Source organism: Mesoplodon densirostris, chromosome 18 (assembly GCF_025265405.1).
Source record: "Mesoplodon densirostris isolate mMesDen1 chromosome 18, mMesDen1 primary haplotype, whole genome shotgun sequence".
NCBI lineage: Eukaryota > Metazoa > Chordata > Mammalia > Artiodactyla > Ziphiidae > Mesoplodon > Mesoplodon densirostris.
The window spans coordinates 37,269,080-37,295,575 of record NC_082678.1 but is presented as its reverse complement, the minus strand read 5'-3'; the positions used below and the strand labels follow the sequence as shown (position 1 = coordinate 37,295,575).

The 26,496-nt window shown below is 44.9% G+C and overlaps 1 protein-coding gene across 5 annotated transcripts; it reads right to left on the bottom strand.

Moving 5' to 3' along the window:
* Positions 1–658: 658 nt before the first annotated feature.
* Positions 659–26,496, bottom strand: TTC19 (tetratricopeptide repeat domain 19). 5 transcript variants are annotated; one of them, XR_009530486.1, is made up of 11 exons: positions 26,288–26,496; positions 26,087–26,199; positions 24,217–24,327; positions 23,724–23,762; positions 22,895–22,951; positions 22,520–22,581; positions 20,039–20,133; positions 5,150–5,304; positions 3,815–3,977; positions 2,654–3,239; positions 659–1,594 (listed from the first exon to the last, which is right to left on the bottom strand). XR_009530486.1 is itself a non-coding variant. In XM_060082974.1 (10 exons), exons 1-10 carry the CDS (start codon positions 26,475–26,477, stop codon positions 3,106–3,108), a joined length of 1,119 nt encoding a protein of 372 aa, XP_059938957.1. In that variant the 5' UTR covers positions 26,478–26,496; the 3' UTR covers positions 2,494–3,105. The 5 variants fall into 5 exon arrangements, 4 of the variants coding, with proteins under 4 accessions (XP_059938957.1, XP_059938959.1, XP_059938960.1 ...); XM_060082974.1 differs by lacking the exon at positions 659–1,594 and having other exon boundaries at positions 2,494–3,239; XM_060082976.1 differs by lacking the exons at positions 659–1,594; positions 26,087–26,199 and having other exon boundaries at positions 2,494–3,239; positions 26,288–26,367.

Sequence of the window (26,496 nt, the reverse complement as noted above, 5' to 3'; positions counted from 1 at the left end):
ACTTACACTGTCCTTTAGTTTGATATCTATTACTGGTTGAGTCAGAAGATTACAATCTGTGCAGAACCTCAGTGTTTCAGGCTTGCTCGTGCCGCATATCCTGGGCTCTCGTGGGAGCAGCCGGTCCTTTTCCCCTCGTGCCACCCTGTGCTTGCTTTCACTTTGATTCCTTGTGGGCAAGAGTTTGTCGGATGTTTTTATTTCACTGAATCTCAAGAAGCAAATAACTTAAAAGACTGAATTTTAAACCCATTATGGTACTAGAGGATCAGTCTTACCCTTCAATAATAATTGCTTGTTGAATTAAAAATTTTTTTTCATACAACTTTAACATAGCTTGAAGCATCCTTCTATAGCACACGGATGCTAATGGTTTTGGGGGAATGCCACAGAGAGAGCGGTCTCTCAGAACGATAAAAACTAGCACTTTTATAGACTCTTAAGTAGACCTGAGCTTTTAAGTGAAAGTACTCAAGCCTCTAAAGACAGCAGGTGTCCGACAACCACTGACTAAGCGCCTCCTTTGTAGTGGAGTGGACCTTGGTGTCTAGTCCCCTTTTTATAGATGTGGATGCAGGTTCAGTACCTTGCCCACAGTTAAATAAGCAACAGAGACAGGGCCACAGGCCGACAGTTGTCTGAAGCTAAGGGAACTGTGCACCTGCGTATGCTTGAGGTCCTCAAAGTAAGCTTTAGATCAGGTGTAGTGGTCAAATCCCTACTACTTGGAAAGCTGGTAGGACTTTATAAATACATAAAAAGTTTTAATGTGAATGAAAGACAGTAACTTAAGGTTTTTGCTTAAAATTTTGTTTAGGTACTAGTAATATTTTAGATTTTAATTATTTGTCAACAGTCCCAAAGAGATGATGCTGGTATTTTTCTATGACTAGTTCTTGAGAACACGTCAGATCAGAGCCCTGTGCGTCACCTGTGCAGCTCCACTCAGGACCTAAAGGGAGCCGCTGTTGACCACTCACCCCTCCTCATCAGAGCGCAAGTTGTTTTACTTCACCTGCTGTCACCTGGAGAAGAGATCCCGCAATGGGAGACAAAACCCACGGTCCCGCCTCGGTTCAGAACAAGGGCAGAACAGAGTGCAGGCCTGCAGAGGGGGCAGACTGTGTGGGAGGTGGAGGCCCACCCCGGCGTGACGTGACCTGGCCAAGTCAGCTGTGAACCGAGGCGGGATGCTGCGGGCTGAGACCCCAGGGTTCTGAAGCTACAGCCTGGCAAGTGACTTTTTTTTTTTTTAGCACCCAGAACGAAGTTACAGTTCACAGAACTGTGACAGACAGCCAGTGTCCACCACGTGGTCGTGATGAGAAGATTCGTAGTGCTTGAATGCGGGTGTGCTGGGTGATTCTATCTTAAAATATCCATGCCCTGAAAGCTCCAGTGAGATAGTTCAAGTTTTTATACTACTGTGAACAGTTCACCTTTGGATTCAGCCCCGTCAGTGGCAGGCCAGTCCTCCTCGTTTTGCTGCCTGTAGTGACCGCACCGCATGCAGATGGGCTTTCTGAAAACTCCCGCAGGTGTTCCGGGACCAGGAGCCACATCACTGAGGAGGGTCAGAAATTCTCAGTAAAACCTGGAGCAAAAAACCTCCCTTTCAGTAACTCCTGCAACTGTGAGAAGGTAAAAACATTCTCAATGCAGAAGGTGAGTAGTCGACAGTTTTTTAAAGTCACAAATAAATGAAGACTGGTTGCACTGAAACTCAACGTGAGTTAAAGTTTCTCTCTCCAGAGTCAGACTTGAGTGATTAAAGGAATTAACTGGGTCTGAAAGTGGGAAGATGGATGCATCCGCAATGTTAAGATAATAGTTTTAGTCTAATCCCTTTATTGTTACTTTTATAACTCTTTAGTAAATTATTTTTTTATGAGAAGCTCAAAGATTATGGAATACATACACTATTATTGCAGAGTGTCTAGTTTATTATGAAAGGATTCTCCCAGTACGTACACAGGAACCCAACTGTCAGTTTATCCCCCCCCCCCCCCGCCCCGCTGCCACCGCCACCGGCGTACCAGCAACAACAGGGTTCCTTCGTGGTACCTAGAAGAACCGCAGAACTGCTGGGGTGAAAACACCATCAATGCCCCGTGTTGTGTACTTTACATACGCTGAGGAAGTGTGATAAAGCTCTCAACACAGCAGCCTATCCAGGTAAGGTCATCCACCAAATGCATGCACCCAGGGCTGAGAGAGACTCACTACACACGAGGATACTGAGACCCAAACTCCAAAAGCCTGAGCTCGGGTCCAGAGCACTGGTTCCTCTACAGCACCAGTGGGACACGTCAGAATGACTGGGAAGCTTTCAACACTACACCTACAGGGCCCCACTCAGAGTCAGAGGGTTTGGGGACACCCATGACCGGATGCAGAGGAGTGAATGCTCAGAGAGCAGGGATGCAGGGGGTCGTCATTCCTTGCCCTCCTTTTTTCACAGTTGTATATAACCAGTTGATACATACAAAAACATAAAGTTCGCTTTTATTTATAATCAAATGGGTGCTATACTTTCAAGTGCCTAATTCCCACTTTAAAACTTAATGCTGCTGGTAAGCCAAGATACTACTTTTTTACACGTTAAATCCCACACTGGGCTTCAGGAGATAAATTATAAGAGAAAATAACTCACCGTCATCCCCCTTTGCCATGAGACCGGTAGCTCTGGTCTGCCAGGTATTGATGAGAGAAGGCAGCAAATCAGTGGACAAAAATCTTACAGGACAGACGCCTGGCTGAAATGCCAGACCCCATCCCAGAGGGAAACTGGCCCCTCTTAATCTAGAGTTATTCTCGGACCAGCATGGACAGCACCTAACCAGCCGTCTGCTGCAACGGAAAGCATTAACTGACACCCGTCGCAGAAGCAAAATCAGGTCGTGGGGGGTGGGGCAGTTGTCTTCGCAAAGCCAACGCGGCAGTGCACACAGTGTGTACAGCTTGTCCTCCAGCAAGGCTAAGTTGAGGGGACTTGAGTATCGAGGACAAAGGATTTAAGCCATTGATCAGGGTGCCACTGGGACTGGAATGAGAGGTGTTACCATAAATTCGCTATGACAGAAAGGGGCCCAGAGCTCGGCAAGGCTACGACAAAGGTCTCCTTTTCCTTGACAGCCCGGCCAGCTCTTCCCTGATGTGCTGCACAGAAACCTCATCTCTTTTCAGCTTTGCTCGCTTCAGTGCTTCCCGGTAGATCTCTTCTGCTTGTGCATATCGTTCTAAAATAACCCGGAAAGAAGGAAGAATAAAGAAAATGTATGTTTCACCATGATTCTGAAAGAGATTTTGAAGAGAAAGCACAAGTGATGGGACAAGTCTAGCTCATGGTGGGGCGTTTCACCCCGTGACCCCCGGGACCTCATGGAGCCCTTCCTGGCACACTCCAGTGGCTAAGGCCTTCACCTACGGTGGTTTAGGTGAGAGACCTGTCGTTGCAGGTTTCTGAGCAGAATGGCCGAGTATGCCCATCAAGCTGCCGGGCCCTGTCGCACGAGCTCCGTGAGGAACAAATTAAGCTGCGTGTGAGACATTTAGAAACCTGTAAAGCACTACAGAAACAAGGTGCCACTGCAAACGTTTCCACCTCGATGTGCCTGACAGGCCGGCAGGGCAGGACTACAGGCGGGACGTGAGCTGGGCCCGACGGCACCTCCCCTGCGTCTCTCCCCACTGGCCCGTCGGCTCGGGAGCATCCTGTCCTCACTGCCCCCCTCAACGCCATGCACAGGCTTCTGATCCACTGACGCCCACCCCTCCCGAGGCCAGCCAGCCAGCCTGGCCCCGCGCTCCGCACCTCTGTGTATCAAGACTGCAGCCAGGTTAGTGAGCAGCACGTGGAGCTCAGGGTGCTCCACCTGTCTCGCCAGGTCTGACGCCCTCTGTGCGTGAACACAGGCCTCGTCGGAGCGGCCCTGCGCGTCCAGGGTGGTGGCCAGGTCACTCAGCAGCACGATGGTCTACACACGGGAGGAAACACAGGCAGCTGCTGCTTGCAAACACCTCCACGGCTCGAGAGTCAACGTGGAGTCTGACGAACTGTGGATACACTGAAGGGGTCGCCTTGCCTGGCAGTCCAGCAAAGGTCAGGGCGTCAGCAAGTCAGGTGCATTGATCATTCACACTGCACAACATCAGTCTGACCCTCTGGAAAATGATACAAGTCTAGACACTAGGTAACAGGGTGAATATTACTTATGAAGCTCGCTAATTATCAAAGGAGAAGCAGCAAATGAAAAATAACAGCAAAAAGAAGCGACAGAATCTGATCCCCTTCTATTCAAGGTTCAGCACCCTTGAGAAGCTGGTCTCGGAGCCGTACTGTACTACGATGTCGCTCCTGTCTTCAGGAAGAAGAAGAGACCCACCACTGCTCCTGGGGAAGTTCCCACCGAGTCTACAAAATGCTGGCAGTAAGAGCTGCGGCCTCGCCTCCTCCTGCACTTCAGGCCCTGGTTCTAGTACCTGGTGACTTGAATTCCATGCCTGTCGTAGTCTTATTTCTCAACGATATCCCATGAAGGGGGTGCTCTAAACCCCCGTTCCTGAAGATAATTCAGATAATTCAGAGTCCAGTAACTTGACCTGCTCATCTGCTCGCAGCCTTGGGGCATGTTTAGTCCAGTTAGAACTTTCATGTCCTAGGTTGGGGGTTACCAAGCATTCACAAAGTGATCCATTTCTTACCTCTTAAGACAAAAACAGATGATTTCAGTTAAATGTGTTTACCGTTCTAACAGAAGGCTCTGCATGCCGTGCTTAAATTCTATGTCAGTGGTTTTAAATTTTGTTTAATGCAGTCCCACCGTCCTCTTCCCCCTATGTTCCATTTTATCGGTGGGGCTCAGGAGGTGAGGATCTGCGTGTGTTAACCTGTTCCTCATAAGATTTTCATAAGATTCAGTACCTAAAATACCGTGCTGTGCAAACCAATCCTCACGTAAGCCCTGCTGGGCAGACCCAGTAACTCATCAGCAGCCTCAAATCCTTCTAGAAACAAGCAGTTGGGCGCAGGGGAGGGGTGGTCGGGCACGAGGAGGGGGATGTACCTGGGCCGCCTGCTGACCGTCCCCATTTCGTATTTCTGGATTCTGAAGCTTTGTCTTACAGCCCTTCTGTTCTCCTCCCTTACCTGTGGGTGTCTTTCTCCTAGTATTTCTTCAGAAATCTGCAGAGCTTTTTCATACATCCTTTGTGCCTGTGATGGCTGCTTGGAGAACAGAAGGTAGCGGGCATAGGTGTCTAGGCACATGCCCAAGAGGAGGCGGGTGTTGGCTTTCTCTTCCACTAGGAAGGAAATAAGAGCAGTGCTGGGATATAACCAGTATAGTACAGAAAGTGAGGCAGAGACGTGGCCAACCTGCCCTGATCATTTTTCTTGTGGGTTACCAAGACCCACACTGATTGTTGCACATCACTAAAGAAGTACTCCTAACCTTATACTTTGTTACACAAAGGTGACAATTCAGGTGGATTAACATCTAAACTGGCTCCTGGACCCACCTGTGTGTGCTGGGGAAGGGGTGGAGCGTCTCCACACCAACAAGCAGTTGGGTCACCAGCAGGGTATCTAAGAATCCAACTAAATTCTGACACCATCCACCCAGAGTCCACAGGCTAACCCGCTCCCCCGACTTCAGACGCAAGTCCGGGTCGTCACCTGTGCTTGTGAACAACTGGCTGTAAATCAGAGGTTCCCCAGGACTCCCTTCCTCGGGTTCAATTTGTTAGCTAGAGTGGCTCACAGATTACTAGATCACCGGTTTATAAAAGGCTGTAACTCGGGAACAGCCAGATGGAAGAGGCACAGGGCAAGGTGTGTGGGAAGGGGCCTGGCACTTCCCTGCCCTCTCCAGGCACCACTGCCCCAGCACTGCCCTAAATCCCATCCTTTGGGATGTTGATGGCGGCTTCATTACAGAGGCACAACTGATTCAATCACTGGCCGCTGATTCACCTTCCAATCCCTCTCCCCTCCCTGGAGGTCGGGGCTAAGACTGAAGGTTCCAACCCTCTAATCCTGTGGCTGGCTCCACCTGCAACCAGCCCGTCCTTGGGTGCCATCCAAGTCGCGTCATTAACATAACAAAAGACACTTTAAATCACCCCCAACACTTAGGAAATTCCAAGGATTTGGGAAACTATGAATAAAGACCAAATATTTTTCGTCATCTGAATGACCAAATACATATTTCTTACAAAACACAATACTTCAGTATCCAATTAAATGATGTCTGAGTCCACACTTAGTTTCAAATTTTAATCTAATAATATTTAGCAGAACCAGGTGAAGATAAACTCAAAGAAGATTAAGTTAACAACAAGAAAAAGTCTAGGGCCAATGAAAAAGTTTTCAGGCATGAAAACAGCACTACAGAAAGGAACCAGAAAACACTCAGAATCCTGAAATGGGAAGTCACAAGCCAAATTTAAAGAACAGCTAATCCATTTTTTGAAGAACAGTAAAAGACTGCAATGATATGGCACCTTCCAACACACGCAAGAATTGACTACACAACGTCTGAAAAAGAACAAACTTCAAACACCTAATGCCGTGTGAGAAGAACCAGAGAGACCTAGGGACCAGTAACTAAAAGCAACCTGCACAAGTAAAGACTCAGGAGAGATGATACAAAAAAATGTGGAAATGGTGATGAACTAGATCAAAGGAAATTTTGCAAACAGCTCAGCTGAAAGTAAATGTTTACACAAAGGACTTGAAAAAGAGGTGCCCTCAGATAATCTTCTGTAACACAATTATCAGACACCCAAATGAAAGGGTTCAGACGGGTTTCTTTACCAGCAAAGGTATTCACACCAAATACCTTTCCTTCCATATCATCAAAGTTTCAGAAAAGTTACAAATGGGATAGAGAATTTAAAGACTATGTTACCAAGTAAGAGTATGACCAATTACTGAAGAGACAGTTTACATAAAACAATGCAAATAAAAATACCTACTGAAATAATATCTGAAGGTAAAAGTGAAAAAAACGTTTTTCTTCAAGTAGAAATCCAAAGTTATTACTTTGGCCTAGTTATATACAAAAGGTAATGCTAATCATTTTCTTAAAACCAAATTAGGAGTAGTTTTAAATAGATCACCTTACAAATTTATTTTCGAAAAATATAGATGAAAATTAATTTTTATAAATATAGAAAGTATATGTAAGTTTATGGATATAACCAATATAAAAAAGCAAAACGTAAGATGGCACCAAATAAATACCACATGTAAAGATACCATATTTCTCTTTTAAAAGGAAATGTTGAAACGAAAAAATATATCTCACTATGAGCACTCTTTTTAAAATGCTGAGCAAAAGCTTATAAAATCAGCAGCAGTTTAAGATCCACACTATTGGGAGATAATGTAATGGACAAAGGTCCAGGTAAAGACAGACAAACCTCTGTGCTCTCTTCACTTACTAACAAAGGTCCAAGGAGATAAGCAATTTGTAACAGACTGAGAATATACAGATACACTAAAGTCCCTGTTCTTGGAGAACATTTAAAAACAAAAATATTTACCATATACCAAAACTATCACAAAACAATGTATAAGTTAATTATTCCAATTCTGGAAACTATATTTCAAGTGTGACTACTGAATCATATTTCTGGAATGTGCGTTAATAAATTCTCTTTAGATACTTCTACATTAACAAAGGCATGCTCTTTTTACATTTTACAATTAGAAAATATGTTCAACACTGTAACTCAAAAGTACAAGAATAAAGTGACAATTCTAGTAGAAAATTACCCCTGATATCCGTAATGGAAATTAAACTAGAATGGCAGAAAAGATAGTAAAGCTTTTTAGAAAGAATAACTGATGAGGTAACATTTTAGCTGTAATATTTTGTCATTGTTAAGAAGAAAATACATTTTAAATTCGTAGCACATTCAAATCGTACTAACAAAAAAATGAAAAAAAATTTAAACAATATACTTCTCTAAAAATAGGACCAAGGGAGAAATAAAGACTCCATAATAAAACCTTTATTAGCACACTGCCAAGTTAAAAGTTCACACTTTTAATAAAGTACCAAAAAGAGCTCCTCTTCTAACTAATAACAATTAAAACATGGTTCTTTGAAATATTAATATAAACCCTGTTAGAAATTAGACAAGAACAAATCAGATAACCTAATAACAGCTGAGAAATAAACTGGGATCGTTTATACAGAGCTTCCCCCAAAGGATTACTGGAATCTGAGGGGGAGGGAAGCATACTTATTTCTTCAAACTTCAGTTGTAAATAGTTCTTTTTCACAAATTATTCCTAGGAGAAAAAGATGAGCTACCTAAAATCAGTCTATGAAACAAACAAGATTCATCACAGAAATCTGTACTCAAAATACAAGCAAACTGAATTCTCAAATGCACAAAGGTAAACACACCAAGCAGTTTTTGTTCCAGGAATACCAAGAATGGCTCAGTCTACCTAACGTATCAGTGTATCAGATTAGGCGTGCATAAATGCAGACTAAAAGGAGTTTGGTAAGTGACTGGAGCAATTATATGCACTCAGGAAAACAGGAATAGGGACTCCCCATCAGTAAGAAAAAGAGCATCTAGAACTTAAGAAAACATGAGCACGGGCATCTAGTTCCCCCGCCCACCACCAATAATAATCTAGGAAAGTCTACAGGGTCTTTGAACCTAAAGGTATTTGCCACCCATGTTCGAGGAACATCCTAGAATTTCTGCTAAGCTGAATCTCTCATTACCTAACCGATCACCCCATCGGCACTTCCCGAGACCACTAATGGGATCAGTGGAAGGAGTTTTTGGTTCCAGTAACATGACTGATAATCTGAAAACCCTTCTGCTTCAAATCTTATAACGAATAGCCTTTTACATGTACAGCTGAGTTCCCGAGAGAAGGAAATCCCAAGGGCCAGAAATTGGAAATAAGCTAAAACCCAAAGTGGAAAGCATGTGTGTTGATGCAGGAGAAGCCCAGTTCTGGTTGGTTCTGTGGGTGGCCTGAGTGCCTCTGAATCCAGAATTGGATTCTTCACCTTGTGCAGAACAGAGAACCAGATGTGAAGCCCCTGCATAAAACCAGGATGTTCCCCAGAGGGTGCAAGAGAAGCCTGAATGGCCAAAGAAGGATCTAGAAGGGAACAACGACTGCATGGAAAGCTGTATCACAGGCCTGTGCCCACGCAGTGTGACGTCTAAATCTGTATCATCCATTTAGGCTCGGACCCAAGTGCCCGGAAGAAACAAACAAAACCAGCCTGGAGACTCACTTCTCGAACCCCGCTGAAGATGAATTTATAACCCCAAGTATGTAAGCATGAAGATGCATCAGAAATGGAAATCAGCAGACAATAAAAAGGAGGTCTTCCCCTCAAGATAACTGAGTGATCCCAGACTAGAAACTAAGTAAGGCCAAATGCTGACTCAGACGTCAGGTATGCTCCACCTCAGAGCCTTGCACTGGCCGCCCCTCTGCCTGTAACTTTCCTCCCTCAGCGATGACCACTTGGCTTACTCACTCCCCTTCAGGTTTCTTACCAGTCGGGCCTTTCCTGACCCCTCTATATAATACTGTACTGCCCCACCTCTCCCCTAAATACATATTTCCTCATAAACTTATCTATGTAGCCCTTTATCATTTTTGGATATGTTATTAAGTTAGTGGATAGTGTTTATTGTGTGTTTTTCCTTCACTAGAAATTGAGGAGGCGTCCTTCAGGCTTTATTTACAGCTGTACCTCAGTGCCTAGTAATACGCCTGGCATGTCACAGGCATTCAATCAGTTATTTCTTGACTGACCGGTTGAATGAATGAACATATATAAAAAGAAATGACTAGAAACATGAAGGTACTGAACTAAATAAGGAAAATACAATAAAGCTAAAAGTTTTAATTACAGAAGTAACAACACAACACTGCATATATCTACGAAAGCTCAGTACAGAGATGTCATTACAAACCAGTGAGAAACCGATGCACTAATAAAACAGTCCTGAGCTAAAATCCGTGCTTGAGGGAGGAAAAGAATCATATCATTACCTCACACCATATTACAAATAAATTCCACATAATTGAAGACTAAATGTAAAAAAGCAAAATATTTAGAAGAGACTATCTTTCTGACCTTAGAAGAGTGAAGGATTTTATTAAACAAGACTCAGAAAACACAAACTATAAAGGAAAATATCAAAAGATTCTATTACATTCAATAGAATTAATCAATCTCTGTCAAATGCCCTAAAGTGCAAAGACAAGGTCACAAAGAGATAATGTAACCAACAAAATAGATGCTCAAAAAAAGATGCTCAAAGACATTAAGCTGAGAACTCTTTACAAATCATTCAGAAAAAGACAACCCTTCCAAAAAATAAGCAAAGAGGATAAAGAGACAGTTTTCAGAACAGGAAATCTGAATGGCCAATAAATACATGAAAAGATGTTCTGTATCTCACTAGTAATCAGAGAAACATGCACTGAAGCCACAATGACACTCCATCAGATCCACCAGATCATGCAAAAATTTAAGTCCAATAATAACAAAGACATAGAGCAACAAGAATGCTAACACACTGCCACTGAAAATGTAAACCAGTAAAAGCACTGATAAGAGATTTGGTAATGTCTAGTATTTGCACCCCGGCAATTCCACTCCTAGGTGTACCCCTAGGGAACATCCTGTATGTGTGCACAGAGACACAGGTCCAAGCATTATTTTCTACAGCAAAACAGGTAGAACCTACATGTCCATCAACAGGAGAAGTGAGTACATGCCCACAATGGGGTGTCAGGGCCACCTCTAGCTGTATCCCTCCTTTCCAGGATGGAAAAAAAGCACAACCTCACCCCTCACCCCCACCGCAGGGGCTAAAGTAAAGAAAGTCATCCCTTCTGGACAGACAGACAGCGTGGCAAGCAAACAGGGCCTTTGTGTCAAAAAACCCTGATGCTTTAAGTATCAATCTGGATAAATCTCTGCAATATGATAAATGAAAAAATAAACTGCAGAAACAATTGTACAGTATGATGCCATTCATAAAAAGTTTAAAAACATATTAGTCCATAAAAAGTTTAAAAACAATAAACATATTGTTTATTGATGTATACAAGTGTAATAAACAGACATAAGAATGATAAAGACCAAAGCCAAGTAAATAAATGGTTTACCTGCTAGTTACATCAAGCAGGAGTACACAGGGGTTTAAACTCCCCCCCACCGCCCCAATCATCACCTGAAGCACATATGGTAAAATACTTAGACTTGACAAAGCTATGGGGAAAGTGTACAGGTGTTTGTTAAAGTCTCCACTCTTTATTTTTGCTTGAAATCTTAAACAAAACAAAACAAAACAAACATACTAGAAGAAGAAAAGGACAGAACTGACTTTTCTGAATAAGTCAATAATATGGAATACACACTGGAAAAATTCCCAAAATACAGACAAGAACCTGAGAGGAGAGAATAAATTTATACTACAGAACAGAGAAGAAAGAGTCCAACATACAGGTAAACGACACTCCTGAATAAAAAACCACAGCAAGGCAGAACTGTAGCAATAATCAAAGGTGCACTACAGAAGCTCAAGAGAACTGGATATTAAAATGAAGGGTCACCACAGACCAGGCAAAATTCATAGACACCAACCCCCTAACCTTATGCTAAAAATCTTCTGACACCTACAAAGTAACAAGGCAGGAGAAAACAGGTTATTTACAAAAGAAGGCAGGGCTTCCCTGGTGGTGCAGTGGTTAAGAATCCACCTGCCAATGCAGGGGACACGGGTTTAAGCCCTGGTCTGGGAAGATCCCACATGCCGCAAAGCAACTAAGCCCGTGTGCCACAACTAGTGAGCCTGCGCTCTAGAGCCCTCAAGCCACAACTACTGAGCCCGCATACCACAGCTACTGAATCCCACGCACCTAGAGCCTCTGCTCTGCAACAAGAGAAACCACGACAATGAGAAGCCCGTGCACCACAACGAAGAGTAGCCCCCACTCGCGGCAACTGGAGAAAGCCTGTGTGCAGCAATGAAGACCCAACACAGCCAACAAATAAATAAATTTATATATAAAAAAGAAGGCAGATAAGTTGGCCTCAGAATTCTCTGCAAAAAGTCCCACTAGAGGGGCTTCCCCGGTTGAGAGTCCGCCTGCCAATGCAGGGGACACGGGTTCGTGCCCCAGTCCGGGAGGATCCCACATGCCGTGGAGTGGCTGGGCACGTGAGCCATGGCCACTGAGCCTGCGCGTCCGGAGCCTGTGCTCCACAACGGGAGAGGCCACAACAGTGAGAGGCCCGCGTACTGCAAAAAAAAAAGTCCCACTAGATCTAAAATTCCAGATCACAGAGAAAAAACAAGTGGGGAGAGGTAGGAGAATGTTAAATTGTAGTCACTTCATCTTACAGAAGAAACTGAAAACAATTTTTTTTTTGAGTCAAATATGTCTTTTAGAAATTTTTAGGTTACCCTTTAATAGAACTGGAGACCATAGATGTGCCTTCCTTTCAAAATATAAATGGAGGTTTAGTGAGAAAATCACCCCTGTAAGAGGGACTTGAAGGGACTTCCCTGGTGGTGCAGTGGTTAAGAATCCTCCTGCCAATGCAGGGGACATGGGCTCGAGCCCTGGTCCAGGAAGATCTCACATGCCATGGATTAACTAAGCCCGTGCGCCACAACTACTGAGTCTGCGCTCTAGAGCCTGTGTGCCACAACTACTGAGCCCGTGTGCTGCAACTACTGAAGCCCATGCGCCTAGAGCCCATGCTCTGCAACAAGAGAAGCCACTGCAATGAGAAGCCTGCGCACCGCAACAAAGAGTAGCCCCCGCTCGCTGCCACTACAGAAAGCCCGAGCGCATCAACGAAGAACCAACACGGCCAAAAATAAATAAATAAATAAATAAATTTTTTTTAAAAAGAGGGACTTGAAAATATAAGAAATAACAAAAATGGAAAGCTTTTAATGTAAAAAATGAGACCAAACATCACTTTCAATTCTAACTTTAAATAGGTTTTAAGATTCTCTACCACAAGACAACAATACTCAGATTAGGTTAAAAAAAATCCAAACACAGCCTTCTACAAAACACATACTGAAAACAAAATTACTCAGAAAGTTTAAGAGTAAGATACAGTCAACAATGTAAAGCTAAAGTTTGTGACAAATACCTTAAGTAGGAAAAAAAGAATCACTTTTCTGATGAAAGGATAATTCACAATGAAGATATATATATCCGGGGCTCTAAACAGCATAGAAATATGTATAAGAAAAAACTCACAAAAACAAGTTCTGTCTAGAACTAGACAGAAACAGAAGACCTGAACAGCACTGTAAATACACCAACTAGACCTGACAGATGTCTACAGAGCACGTCTCCCAGTGGCTAAGGGACATACTCTTCTCAAATGCATATGCAGCATTCCCTGGAATAAGCCACGTACCCGGCCATGAAACAATTCTCAGTAAAATGTAAAAGGACTGAAATCATACAAAGCATGTTCTCTGACCATAATGGAATGAACTTAAAAATCAACAACAGAAGGAAATTTTGGAAATTCACAAATATATGGAAATTAATCAACACATGCCAAAATATCCAAAAGATCAAAGAAGAAATCACAAGAAAAATTTTAAAATATTTTGAGATACATGAAAATAAAAACACAACATACCAAACTTTATGGGATGTAGCTAACACAGTAGAAGGAAATTTATAGCTGCAAATGCCTACATTAGGAAAGATCTTGAATCAACAACCTAATCTTCTACCTAAGAAACTAGAAAAAGAGCAAAATAAACCCCACAGCAAGCAGGAGAGATACAAAAGATTAGAGTGGAAATAAGGGAGGTAGAAAACAACAAAAAATTTAGAGAAAATGAAACCAAAAGGTGGCTCTTTGACAAGGTCAACAAAATCGACAAAAAACAGGAGAAACTATGAATAAAAGAGTCAGGAAGGCCCTTCATAATTAAGAGTGGTAAACACAGAGGAGCTAAACCATTTAATAAACTACGTTAGAGCAGATGCACCACATTCCAGCAGATTCCTTCAAAGTCCTCAATGAGTCTCAGTCTCAATCCTAGAGCATGTAATCCCCATAACAATGCTGTAAGGTACATTCTGTTTTCTTATTGTATGGATGAGGAAACTGAGGAGGGGATAAGTAACTTGTCTAGTCCCACTGCTGTTCTAAATGGAAAAGCCAGAATTCCAACCAGGCGCCAGCCTTCATGCACTCATGAAACCAAATATGCCACCAGAAATACTTCAACTCTCCAGAAGTGTTTTACTTAAACTATGAAAATGAATGAAACTCTCATCTCAAGGAGAGGAGGAAGGAATGGAAAACTCTCTTTAAAAAAGGAAATAGAGGGCTTCCCTGGTGGCGCAGTGGTTAAGAGTCCGCCTGCCGATGCAGGGGATGCAGGTTCGTGCTCTGGCCCGGGAAGATCCCACATGCCGCGGAGCGGCTGGGCCCGTGAGCCATGGCCGCTGAGCCTGCGCGTCCGGAGCCTGTGCTCCGCAACGGGAGAGGCCACAACAGTGAGGGGCCCGCATACCGGAAGAAAAAAAAAAAAGGAGATAAATCCACAAAATTAAAAACTGGGAAAGGAACATGATCCTGAATACATAACAGAATATTGTTAAGTTATACTTTACAAATATAATTCCAAAGTAAGTTTCTTCCAGGAAAATACAGGTCTCCAAAATTCTTTCACTCATGCATTCACTTATTCAACAGGTATTTATTTAAGCTGTGGTCTTGGCACTATCCTAGGTACTGAAATCAACTCAAGAAAATGGAAGAAACTTAAATGTATAAGTAACCGAAGAAAGAAAAACAAAAGCTGCCAGAGAATCAACTCTAAAGGAGATCTGAGCCATGTGGTTTCACAGATCCTACAACTTCCAAGGACTAGATCACTCCATGTAATACCCCACACCTATCCCAGAAAACAGAAAGCATGCCAGTTCATTTTATCACATTAATACAATCCTGTGATGAGAAGCTCAAGAAATACACTATGGATCTCACAAAACAAAATAAATGTGAAAGTCTAAATAAACTATGAGCATTAACTATTACCCAGCAGCATACCGAACAATTAACCAGTTACCGGCAAGCCTGACTTGCTCCACACATAATAATACATCTTCTCACATGGTCTTGCACCAAATCAGATACGAGACAAAGTTGTCCAGCACCACTGTTACTTAATGTTCTCCGGTTATGGCCAATGAACTAAATTTAGTAAGGAGAGGGAGTAGGGACACAGAAGTATAACTATCTGAAAAAAGACAATTATCATGACCTCCCAAATCTTTAATTATATATCTGGAAATAGTGTGAATATCAACTCAAAAGCAAATAGTTTAGTAAGGTGTCCATTTAGAATCAAATGTAACAAAACAGCTGTCAGATCTACGTCAAAGATCTGTAAGGAGAAGCAGACCACGTCCCTGAACGGGAAGACAGCGTGATGAGAGCAGAGCTGCCGTTGGTCTCAGCCACTTTCCTCACAGGATTCAAGCAGACGGGGTTCCGAACCTCTGTTAGGAATGGATCCTGATCAGTTTTAGCCAGTCATGCTAATACCACTTCTCTTGCCAAGGACTGGGTTAGAAATGCCATGTAACCCAATCTGGCCAGCAAGAAGCAAGCATAAATCTAGGTGGGGACTTCTAGGAAAAATTACCTTGATTCTAAGAGAAACATGCAAGAAGTGGACACTGTCATTTCTGGATGAGATTCCTGGGATCTGACGGTCACTTATCAACCAAAAGGAAAGCGTGGAGAGAAAGCCAGCACACTGAGAGTGTCAGTGAGGATGGGGAGACCATGTCCCTCAGGACTTCAGTGAGCCATAAAGCACTGCCCCCTTTCACTAAACTGCCAGTCACATGACATAATAGTGTCCTCACTGCTAAACTTCATTTAGTTGAAATTTTTTGCTATTTGTAGTCAAATGCTAACTTATTCAGATGGCAACCTCCCCAAACTAATTTATAAACATAACACAAATCTAACAATTCATTCTCAAAGCACTTTGGGGGCAAACAGAAAGATCTAAAATTCACATGAAAAATATCTAAAATTCATGTGGAAATTGAGTGAAAACCAAATGGGAAAAAATTTTGCAAAAGAAGTATGTGTGAGACCAGTATCACCATGTAACTCAAATGATAACACCTGATTCAGACAACATACACTGTTATGAGTCATCAGATGAATAAATCAGAAAGGAAAACCTTAAAAGAAACCCAAGTATATACTAACTAATATAAGCACATAATGATGATAGATTATTATCTTTAAGAAAGCAGTTACCAGGGACTTCCCCAGTGGTGCAGTGGTTAAGAACCCGCCTGCCAATGCAGGGGACACGGGTTCGAGCCCTGGTCCGGGAAGATCCCACATGCCGCAGAGCAACTAAGCCCGTGCACCACAACTACTGAGCCTGCACTCTAGACCCCGCGAGCCACAGCTACTGAAGCCCGCGTGCCTAGAGCCCGTGCTCTGCAACAAGAGAAGCCATTGCAACGAAAAGCCCGCATGCAACAATGAAGGGTAGGCCCCTGCTCGCCGGAACTAGAGAAAGCCCGCGCGCAGCAATGAAGACCCAATGCAGCCAAAAATAAATAAATAAAATAAATTTATTTAAAAAAAGAGACCCAATTTAAAAAACAAATCAGGTTACAAAGAAGTCATGTACAGTGTGACTCCTCATTTGCTTATTAAAATGTAAATAGCTAGAGGAAAACAAGCCTAGAAAGACATACACCAAAAAATAAACAGGAGTTCTTAATACAATTATGAGTGATCTTTATTTTCTTCTTAATGCTGTCTGAAATTTTCTTCAACACCCTCGTATTGCTTTTGGAGTCAGAAAAGACTGCTTTATACTCTGAAGCAACTGTCTACAGTCAATGTATAAATGAAACATAGCAAGAGTGTGGATAGTTCAAAAGTGACTTATTTGACAGCTAGAACTTGTTTTTACATCTTTTGTGAATTTCTTCAAAGCACTTCCATACTGCAGTGACATTTGTCAGTGTTTGCTGGGCCCTTTCACTCAGCAATTATTACTGAGCCTCTATTATGTAGCAGGCAGTACTCTAGGTCCTAGGGATTTAGCAGTGACAAAACAGATGAAGGCTCTTTCCCTCTTTGATAGGGAAGACAGACACTAAGAACGCTTGAACAAAAATGAACTTCAGCAGCGATACAAGCACACAACGCACACACACCTACTTCCCAGGGTGACGAAGCAGAGGAGAGGGGTTCAGAAGGCGCGCAGGTGGGAAGACTGGCTGGCAGGCTGGCCTCCGAGCAGAGGCCTGGGTGAAGGCCACTGGCCACGGAGACAAGAGCAGGCACGAGGCCCCGAGGCGGCACTGAGCTGGGGACGCACAACAGCGAGAGAAGAGCTGGGTGGCGAAGGTGGAAGGATGGTGTCAAACAGGCGGTGGTGGTGGGGGGGTGGGCAGTAAATCCTCTGAGGGAATGAAGGGAAGCAGGACAAGCTGTGAGGAGGTGATTACAGTAGTCCAGGCAAGAAGCAAGGATGGCCTGGACCAGAGCGGTGGGGCAAGAGGCTGAGACGGCTGTGACGTGGAGGCATTTTGATGGCTGATTCAGTACAACTTGCTGGTGAATTACACGTAGGAAATGAGGACGAAATCACAGATGATGCTTAGGTTCTTGGCCAAAGCACCGGGTGAATGGTGGTGCCATTTACAAAACGGGCTGCCTCGTGAGAAACCAGTTTGTGAGGGGCAGAAACCAAGTGACCCATTTCGCAGGGAGGGGCACTACAGGGGTTAGGGAGTAAGAGGTACAAACTGTTCGGCACAAAATAAGCCCCAAGGATACACTGTACAACTGCACAACATGGGGAACATACAGCAAGTATTTTATAATAACTACAAATGGAGTATAACCTTTAAAAACTGTGAATCACTATACTGTATGCTTGTAACATATAATATTAGACATCAACTATACATCAACAACAAAAAAGTTAAATCAATGCAGGAAAAAAAAAAAGAGAGGCCCATTTCGAACATGTTAAGTGTGAGATGACCGTTAGGCATTCAGGTCAGGATGTCAGGTAGACAATCTTACCCAGGGGTCTGCAGCTCACATACAGGCTGGGGCTGAAGGTGTAAAACTGATATTTAAAGGTATGGGACTAACTGCTGTCTCCTAGGGTGTGAGGGCAGAGGGAAAAGGGAAGTGGGCCAAAGACAGCCCTGAGGCCCGCAACCTTTACAGGTGACCCGGGGAGGGCAAGGGACCAGTGAGGTGTCCCAGAACCAAGCGAATGAAGGGTTTCCAGTAGGAGACAGTGATCACCTGGGTTGAGCTGCTAGTTAGCAGAGCTGGTAAGATAAGGATTGAGAACTGGTGACCTTAATAAGGGGGGCTTCAGTGGAGTATGAAGGAGGAAAACAGTTATGTTCAAGGGAGAACTGGAAGACCCGTGAGTACAGAAAACTCTTTGAAGCCGTATGTACTGCTTTAGGGACAACAGAGTTGGCTGCTGTATCTCTAGCATCATGCTAGCTCTAGGCAAAGAGGAAGTGTGAAATCAGAGCTACTGCATGAATGTCAAATCTGAAAATTCCCAATACTTCAACCCACATTAAGAAACCCGAATGCGTATGAAAAGATGCTCAACATCATTAGAGAAATGCACATCAAAACTACAATGAAGTACCTACCACCTCACACCAGTCAGAGAGGCCATCATTAAAAAGTCTACAAATAAATGCTGGAGAGGGTGTGGGAAAAGGGAACCCTCCTACACTGTTGATGGGAATGTAAGTCGGTGCAGCCACTGTGGAGAACAGTACAGAGGTTCCTCAGAAAACTAAAAACAGAGCTGCCATATGATCCAGCAATTCCACTCCTGGGCATATGTGCAGATAAAACTATAATTCGAAAAGACACACGCACCCCTCTGTTCATAGCACTATTCACAATAGCCAAGACATGGAAACAACCTAAATGTCCATTGACAGATGAATGGATAAAGGAGATGTGGTACATAGACACAATGGAATATTACTCAGCCATAAAAAAGAATGAAATAGTGCCATTTGCAGCAACATGAATGGACCTAGAGATTATCATACTAAGTGAAGTCAGTCAGAAAGAGAAAGACAAATACCATATGATACCACTTATACGTGGGATCTAAAATCTGACACAAACTAACTTATCTGTGAAATAGAAACAGACTCGTGGTTGCCAAGGAGAGGGGGTTGGGGGGAGGGATGGACTGGGAGTTTGGGGTTGGTAGATGCAAACTATTACATTTAGATGGATAAACAACAAGGTCCTACTGTAGAGAACAGCAAACTATAAGCAATCTCCTGGGATAAACCATAATGGAAAAGAATATTAAAAAAGAATGTCTATATGTGTAAAACTGAGTCACTTTTGCTCTACAGCAGAAATTAACACAACATCGTAAATCAAGGATATGAAGGAAGGAAGGAAGGGAGGGAGGGAGGGAGGGAGGGAGGAACCCAAATGGCTGAGAGCCAGAGAGTGTCCCGCCCACCCCATTCTGTTCCCAGCATGACTCTTCATGCTCTTCCCTCCACAATGAGGACAAACAGACAAAACATGAGCTTCACTTCCTCTCTCATATCTGGTGGACATTGGGGACCAAAGGTACTTAATTAGCATTGTGACTGGTAGCTGAACCAAGAGACAAGAGAAAAAAACTTCCCTTTCTGCTCCCCAATTTTCCAGAGATGATATATAATAAAAACCAACAGATATATTATGAAGATGTCACCACGGGGTTAAAAACAACCACCACCAGTGGTCAAGTCATTTAAAGAAAATATCTAATTCCAAACCCTCCGAGACCTTAGAAACAGCCACAGCTTCCAAAGTGAGTGACTTTCCCTCCCCCAACTCAGATACCTTTCTGTTTCCTTTACCACAGCCTAAGAGTGAAGCCCTTTGTGGCAAAAAAGGCAACTGTCCAAAAAATAGTCAGGTTTCCCTACCTGACAAAGTGTCTTCTGATAATTCCTTTTCTTTTTCAATTTTTCCCTCCAGAGTTGAAATGCAGAACTCATAGCCAGCAAGAGCCAGTTCCTGTCTGTAAAGCAAAGAGCATCAATCAGCTGCACACCTTTCACAAAGTGCTCTTCCGTCCTCATTCATCCAGCTCGGCTTTACATTATCAAGTGTAAGACGGGAAGAGGGATCTGTGTTTAAAGTCTCTAAGAGGTGTCAATCTGCGCTTTCTCAAGAGTTTGGGAGGGCTTCCCTGGTGGCGCAGTGTTTGAGAGTCCGCCTGCCGATGCAGGGGACACGGGTTCGAGCCCCGGTCCAGGAAGATCCCACATGCCGCGGAGCAGCTGGGCCCGTGAGCCATGGCTGCTGAGCCTGCGCGTCCGGAGCCTGTGCTCTGCAACGGGAGAGGCCACAACGGTGAGAGGCCCGCGTACCGCAAAAAAAAAAAAAAGTTTGGGTTTTTTTTGGTCACCTAATTAACGTTAACTTAAGACAGAGTTTCAATAACCGACGTGACCAGCCGTTCCCTCACCTCCCACTAACACAGCTCAGAGGGGTCAGCTCCTCCACGTGTGAGAGCCTCACCCCTGCTCGAAGTGACACACCACCCACGGAGGCAAGGGCCCCTGCAGTAAGGATTCTAACTGCTGACCTCACTCAGGTTCTGGAGGTCCGTTAGCTCTACACTCCTCCCAAGCTACAGGTCTTTGATGCAAGTTTCTTTTACAGAAAGGGAACTCCTAGCTAGGGCACTAGAAGGCATTTAGCCCCACTGTCAGGATCTCAGTCAACTGGAGAGGACACCCAGGCAGCAGGGAGACTGACTCTGGACAGAACAAGGGTCATCTGTTGGTTTCTACAGAGATGCACAGAAACACGACATAAACTCCGTCTGCATCCACAAGCTCAGCCGTGGTTTCTGCTCTTCCATTTTGGCTCTTAGCTTCTCACCACAGGTGGCACTACCAAGCTCACCTCTTCTCCTCTCATGCTTTGCCAGATGACCCCACTGTTCTACTGTTCTCAGAAGAACCAAACCTTGGCAGGAGGGACCCTATCCGATCAGGGCACGGAACGGGGGAGGCTGCCCACAAGGCATCCTGAGTTGCAGCAAAATGTCTACCAACGACCCCTCCCAACTTGTATCAGCCTTTCTCAGCCTCAGGGCCTGGCCTGGCCACACATTTCCTGGTCTCATGAGTTTCTTAATAAATCAAAATGAAAAAACACTTTTCAGTAACTTCCAGGCAAACTACTAGTGGGTACTGCACAGCTTTCACCTCTCAAGAGACCACGGATGTGTCTTACCCTCCACTGTTACTATCTTTGGGCTGCTTCTCACCCTGGGAGTTCATACCCCATCTGCAGCTAGTCCTGTTGGTCACCCGTCCAGGGAGACTGACGAAGCTGCAGCGCTCCCCTGCATGGACCAACCGCAAAGCTCCTCTAAGGACTCGAAGTCAGAGCCCCTCAGAGGCCCTGGCCCATCTAGTGCCCAACCAAATGCCAGGAGACGGACTGGGTTCCGCTGAGACGGAAGGAGCTGCTGACTAGAGCAGCAGGGACTGGTGCCAGAGCCCGTGGCCTCAGTGAGCACTCTTTCTACAGCACTAGGCTTGGTATCATTCCAAACTTCTGGTACCCAACTTCTGCAGCAACGATAAAGCAAAGGAAAAGCCAGGCTTACTTAGGTCTTTCCTTAAATTTACCCCAAAATAGAACTCTCTAGAGGAGCTCTCTGCTTATATCCTAGGGTTTCTTCTTTGAACCCCACCTAGAGAAGGAAGGTACCAGGCCTCTCTCATCCACGGCACACACCCGGGTTGTCCCCTAAAGCCTTTCCCGTGTACCCGCAGACTCTTCCTTCTTTGTAACAACTTAGACTCATCTAACACTTTCAACTCAGCACTGCTTTCTGTCCCACCTGCAGGTCTCTCCTCCACTCCTAGGTATTGCTTCGTAAAACCTAGCTACCAGATAATCTCTACAGGCTTTAAAAGCTGCCTGCTAAGCTAGCCACTAAGACATTCCCACAGCAACGCTCTCATCATTTAACTTTATACCTAACTTCCTAGTTTGTTGATCCTTAAACCAGCAAAATACATTATCCCCAGAAGCCTTTACAGTGCTCCCTCCTCTCCAAGGAAAAGCTAAACTAAGGTTCTAAGTACAACTTCCCTTCCCAGTTCAAGTAGGAACAGAAAACTTGACTAGATTTGTCACGGTGCAGCCAGAGGTATGAGGGCTGCATGTCCCACTCAGCAGGCTAATGGAAACAGCAGGGGCAAACCCACAAAAGATTCAAAATTTCAAAGATGAGGGACGGAGCACGATGAGTGTGACACCTAAGTTTTGGAGGCCCAGGTGATTAGCAGGTAAATGAAAAGTATGCAACATCCCAGGGTCAAAGTTTTGCCCACAGCCCTACTCCTTGACTGCTTCCACACCTAGATTCTGACTATACTTACCTATTCTGAGCAGCATAAATAGTGGCCAGCCTTAGAGAGATTTCTATTATTGCATTGTCTTCCTGTTGGGAAAAGAAAAATGAAGGAAATTCGTAACAAGTAAAATTTCCTCATGGGATATTTCAGATCAACTTTTAGACTGACTTTGACCTGAAAGCCATAGTCTTTAGACTTTTGGAGGAATCAGGCAACTGTGAATTCCTCAGGTACCGTGCTTTTGCGTGAATGAAAGACTGGCAATTTTTATACCAGTCTTAGGGAAAAAGAATTCCAACTCTTTGGCCAAAGCACACGTCAGGGGTGGGTGGAGTTTACAGGAAGTAAGACTTTTGAAAACTGCTTCAGCTAGGGAGCAATCCTACGTCACGTCCTTACCTGTTGCATGCCCCCTCCAAGCAGGTAACTCATTGTTGCTTTAAAAAGTTTTTCCGCCTAAAAGCACAAGGAAAAGATTTTTGTTTTATTTGGGTCCCCTATCCAGATGACCCTGGATTCTAAGTACTAGTCTGATGTACCATTCCTTGAAAAACACAACACGCACGCACACACACACACACACTTACACTCACATATACAAAGAGAAAGGTAACCTTGTGGTGGGAAAACAGACTAAAATACCAGGACTGCACATCCTCTGGGCACCTTGAAAACTATTCTGTGATGAGTAGAAACCAACTTCATAAATTAACTTCCCTTCCAAACCCACTGTGGCAGAGACTGGAAACTATCCCCTAATATTCACCCTCCTCTCCATCTTTTTAGTTAGACTCTCCTCAATTTTTACCAGGTCAAGCCTCCTTTGCAGTTAGGTGTGGTCATATGATGAAGCTGTGGCCAAGAGATGCATGCAGAACGAATGTGAACAATCTCTAAATCACACTTTATAAGGAAGTTGCTTGCCCTCCATCCTCTCCTTCTTCCTTCCTGTAGGCTGAAGGTGAGCCAGCTCTCTTACGCAGATGAGGACCTGTCTTAGAAGGAACCTGGGCTTCTGGGCCACTTCATGGAGCAGAGGTACCCACCCATCTTCAGGGTTTAGCTACCTCTGGATTAATGCATTAAAGGGAAATATGCTTCCTTCTTATTTGAGTCACTCTATTTTGGGGTCTCTTTGTTACAGCAGCTTAGCCTGTACCCTTACTAACAGAGGTTCCTTCAGGCTAGCCCTTCACAAATTCATGACATTACAAAGTGATTTACTTACATTTTCAAGCTGGCCCCGCATAAATGCTAAGTTGGCCATCTGAAAATTAATTACAAGTTGTTTTTCAGTTGAGAGCATTGTATTCCTACTTACTTCAAAACGTTTAAGCTAAAGACTCCCCTTTGCTTTCACCCTCTAGCTAAAAAAATAGTCCAGAGAGAAAAGTATGTCACTGATCTGCCAGTAGCCAAGTACAGCAACAGTGTGAGAACAAATACGCGCACAGACTTTGACGATGACAAACCAAATCTAGATCCACTCTTCACTGAAGAAACAAATATTAATGATATTCATTTCTTTTCTGTCTGGGATTGAGGCGTCTTGTGACACCCCAAGAGTAATAAAAATTGAAACCAAAAGAAAACTTAGTAAAAACAAAACCCAAAGAGCTTCAGGGCCTGCTGCAGGTCAGGAACATGAATCAGGAGCCTAACCACCCTTCTCCTGCATCCACCCTTAATCATCAACGGCTCAGAATGGTGAGAGAAGTTACCAAATCGTAAGTGTAAGTGATGGCCTTCTTGTTATCACTCTTATAGGCAAGACGAAGAGCATCGTGCAAAACTAGCTCTGCCTCTGCTGGCTCATCTTTCATGATGCACAACTGAAAAGAGAAAACAAAGAAAATAACAGAAAATGAAATATAAAGAAAGCAGATGCCTGTGCTACCACACGGAAGTGGGTACAGCTATATATCCCAACACACAGAAGGAAGTTATTTATTCATTCGTCACATACTGACTGAATTCCTACTATGCACCAGGCATTACGTCTACAATGGTGACGGGGAGTTCAGCCTCCCCTGCAGCTCTGGCCACATGACAAAACTCTGGCCAACAGATGCAGGCAGCAGGAATGTAAGTAATTTTTATCAAATCTTATAAGGAAGCTGCTGGCCCTACATCCTCTTTCTTCCTGCAGGCTGGAAGTGACCCTGTAGGACAAGTAGGCTTAATGACAACTAATGATAAAAGCTAGCAAGAAAAGCAACAGAAAGGAACAATAAGGGGTCCTCCTGAATGGGAGTCAGAGAAGACTTCCAAGGAAGTGACAGTTAAACTGAGGTAAGAAGGAAGAGAAAGAGTCAACCAAACAAGGAATTGTGAGGAAAATGACCCAAACAGAGAGTAGGGAACGAGCAAAGGCCCTAAGGCCGAAGAAAATGGTTTTTCAAAACCCAGTCAAGGGCTTCCCTGGTGGCGCAGTGGTTAAGAATCCGCCTGCCAATGCAGGGGGCATGGGTTCGAGCCCTGGTCCAGGAAAATCCCACATGCCACAGAGCAACTAAGCCCGTGAGCCACAACTACTGAAGCCCGTGTGCCTAGAGTCCGTGCTCCGCAACGAGAAGCCACCACAGTGAGAAGCCCGTGCACCACAACGAAGAGTAGCCCCTGCTCGCCGCACCTAGAGAAAGCCCGCGCACAGCAACAAAGACCCAACATAGTCAAAAATAAATAAATAAATAAATAAAATAAAAATAAAAAGAACTAATTAACTCCTTCTAAAAAAAAAAAAACCTCAAAACTGAAAGGAAACAGATGTGAAGGGAGGATGGTGAGCCTGACGATGATTGCCAAATAGGTAGTCAACGTAGGGTGGATCCTGTAGGGTCTCACAGGCCACGGCAGGAAGCCTGGGTTCTATTACAAATGCTGTGGGAAGCCATTCAAGGTTTATGGGCAAGCAAGTGATACGATCCGATTTACATTTAAAAAATCACTCTGGCTGCTGCACGAAGACTGGGTGGCAGGGGGCCAACAGGGCAGACCAGACTTGGAGTTAGGAGGCTGCAGCAGCGTGGCCAGGGTGACAGCAGGAGAAACAGAGAAAAGGGGGCAGATTTGAGAAATAGTTTGGATTTGGTGGCAAAATCCAAAAAGGCTCTGTTGCTGGACTCTACGTATACCAGGAGGTGGTAGTTAGGGACCCCAAGTTTTAAGAATGACTATGAAGCGTCCAGGCTGGAAAACTAGGTAGGCAGCAGTAAAGAGGAGACGGTGAAGGGAGGTGTCGGGGGGGGCACTTAAGATCAGGGGTTAGTCTGGGGCAGGTGAAGCCTCAAAGAGGAGCTGGCACTTCGGCACACCCCGCAGTCTGCGGGCATCAGTGTGGACGTTGTTGGCCAGGTGGCGGCAGTCAGCCTAATGGAAGAGACGCGATAACCCGGGGAGGGGGAGAGAAGGACCAAACCGCGCACGGCCCGCATTAAGCTGCACCATCAGGACGCCACACGTGTGCACAGTTCTCCGGGCCGGCGCTCTCACCCCCAACGGTGGCTAACTCGCTGCCCCCGGCGCCGCCTCCACCTGCACTGAAGACGCCGGGCCTCCGTCCACCGGTGTCACGTCACTGCAGGCCCTCACCTTGGCTCGCTTCAGCAGCTGGATGATCTCGGCCTCGGCGTCCCCGGCCGCCGCCCCGCCCGCGCCCTGCCGCTCCTGCTCCGCCGGGGCGGGCCTCGAGGACCACGCGAGCGCTGCGGGAAGGGGCGCTGAAGTCACCGCGCCCGGCCCGCCCGGCCCGGCCCGCCCGGCCAGCCCAGCCCGCGGGCCCGCGCCCCTCACCTGCCAGCAGCGGTAGCAGGCCCGGGCCCAGGCCGCGCGGCACCTCTCGGCACGGCGGCACGGTCGCCGCGGGCGCTCGGCCTCCCGCCGGCCCCGGCAGCAGGCGCGCCGGGCGGCCCCGGCCCCGGCCCCGCCGCCCCGCCACCCGCAGGAGGTCTAAGGCCAGGCCCGCGCCCAGGAGTCGATACATTGCCGCCCGCGTCCTCTGC

Excerpts from the sequence above, each read along its gene's own strand:
- TTC19 (XM_060082974.1), bottom strand. The coding sequence starts at position 26,477 with ATGTATCGACTCCTGGGCGCGGGCCTGGCCTTAGACCTCCTGCGGGTG. Across the intron at positions 26,200-26,287 it reads CCTGCTACCGCTGCTGGCAG|CGCTCGCGTGGTCCTCGAGG; the intron begins GTGAGGGGCGCG and ends CCCTTCCCGCAG. Across the intron at positions 3,978-5,149 it reads TAGGAGAAAGACACCCACAG|ACCATCGTGCTGCTGAGTGA; the intron begins GTAAGGGAGGAG and ends TCCCGTGTGTAG.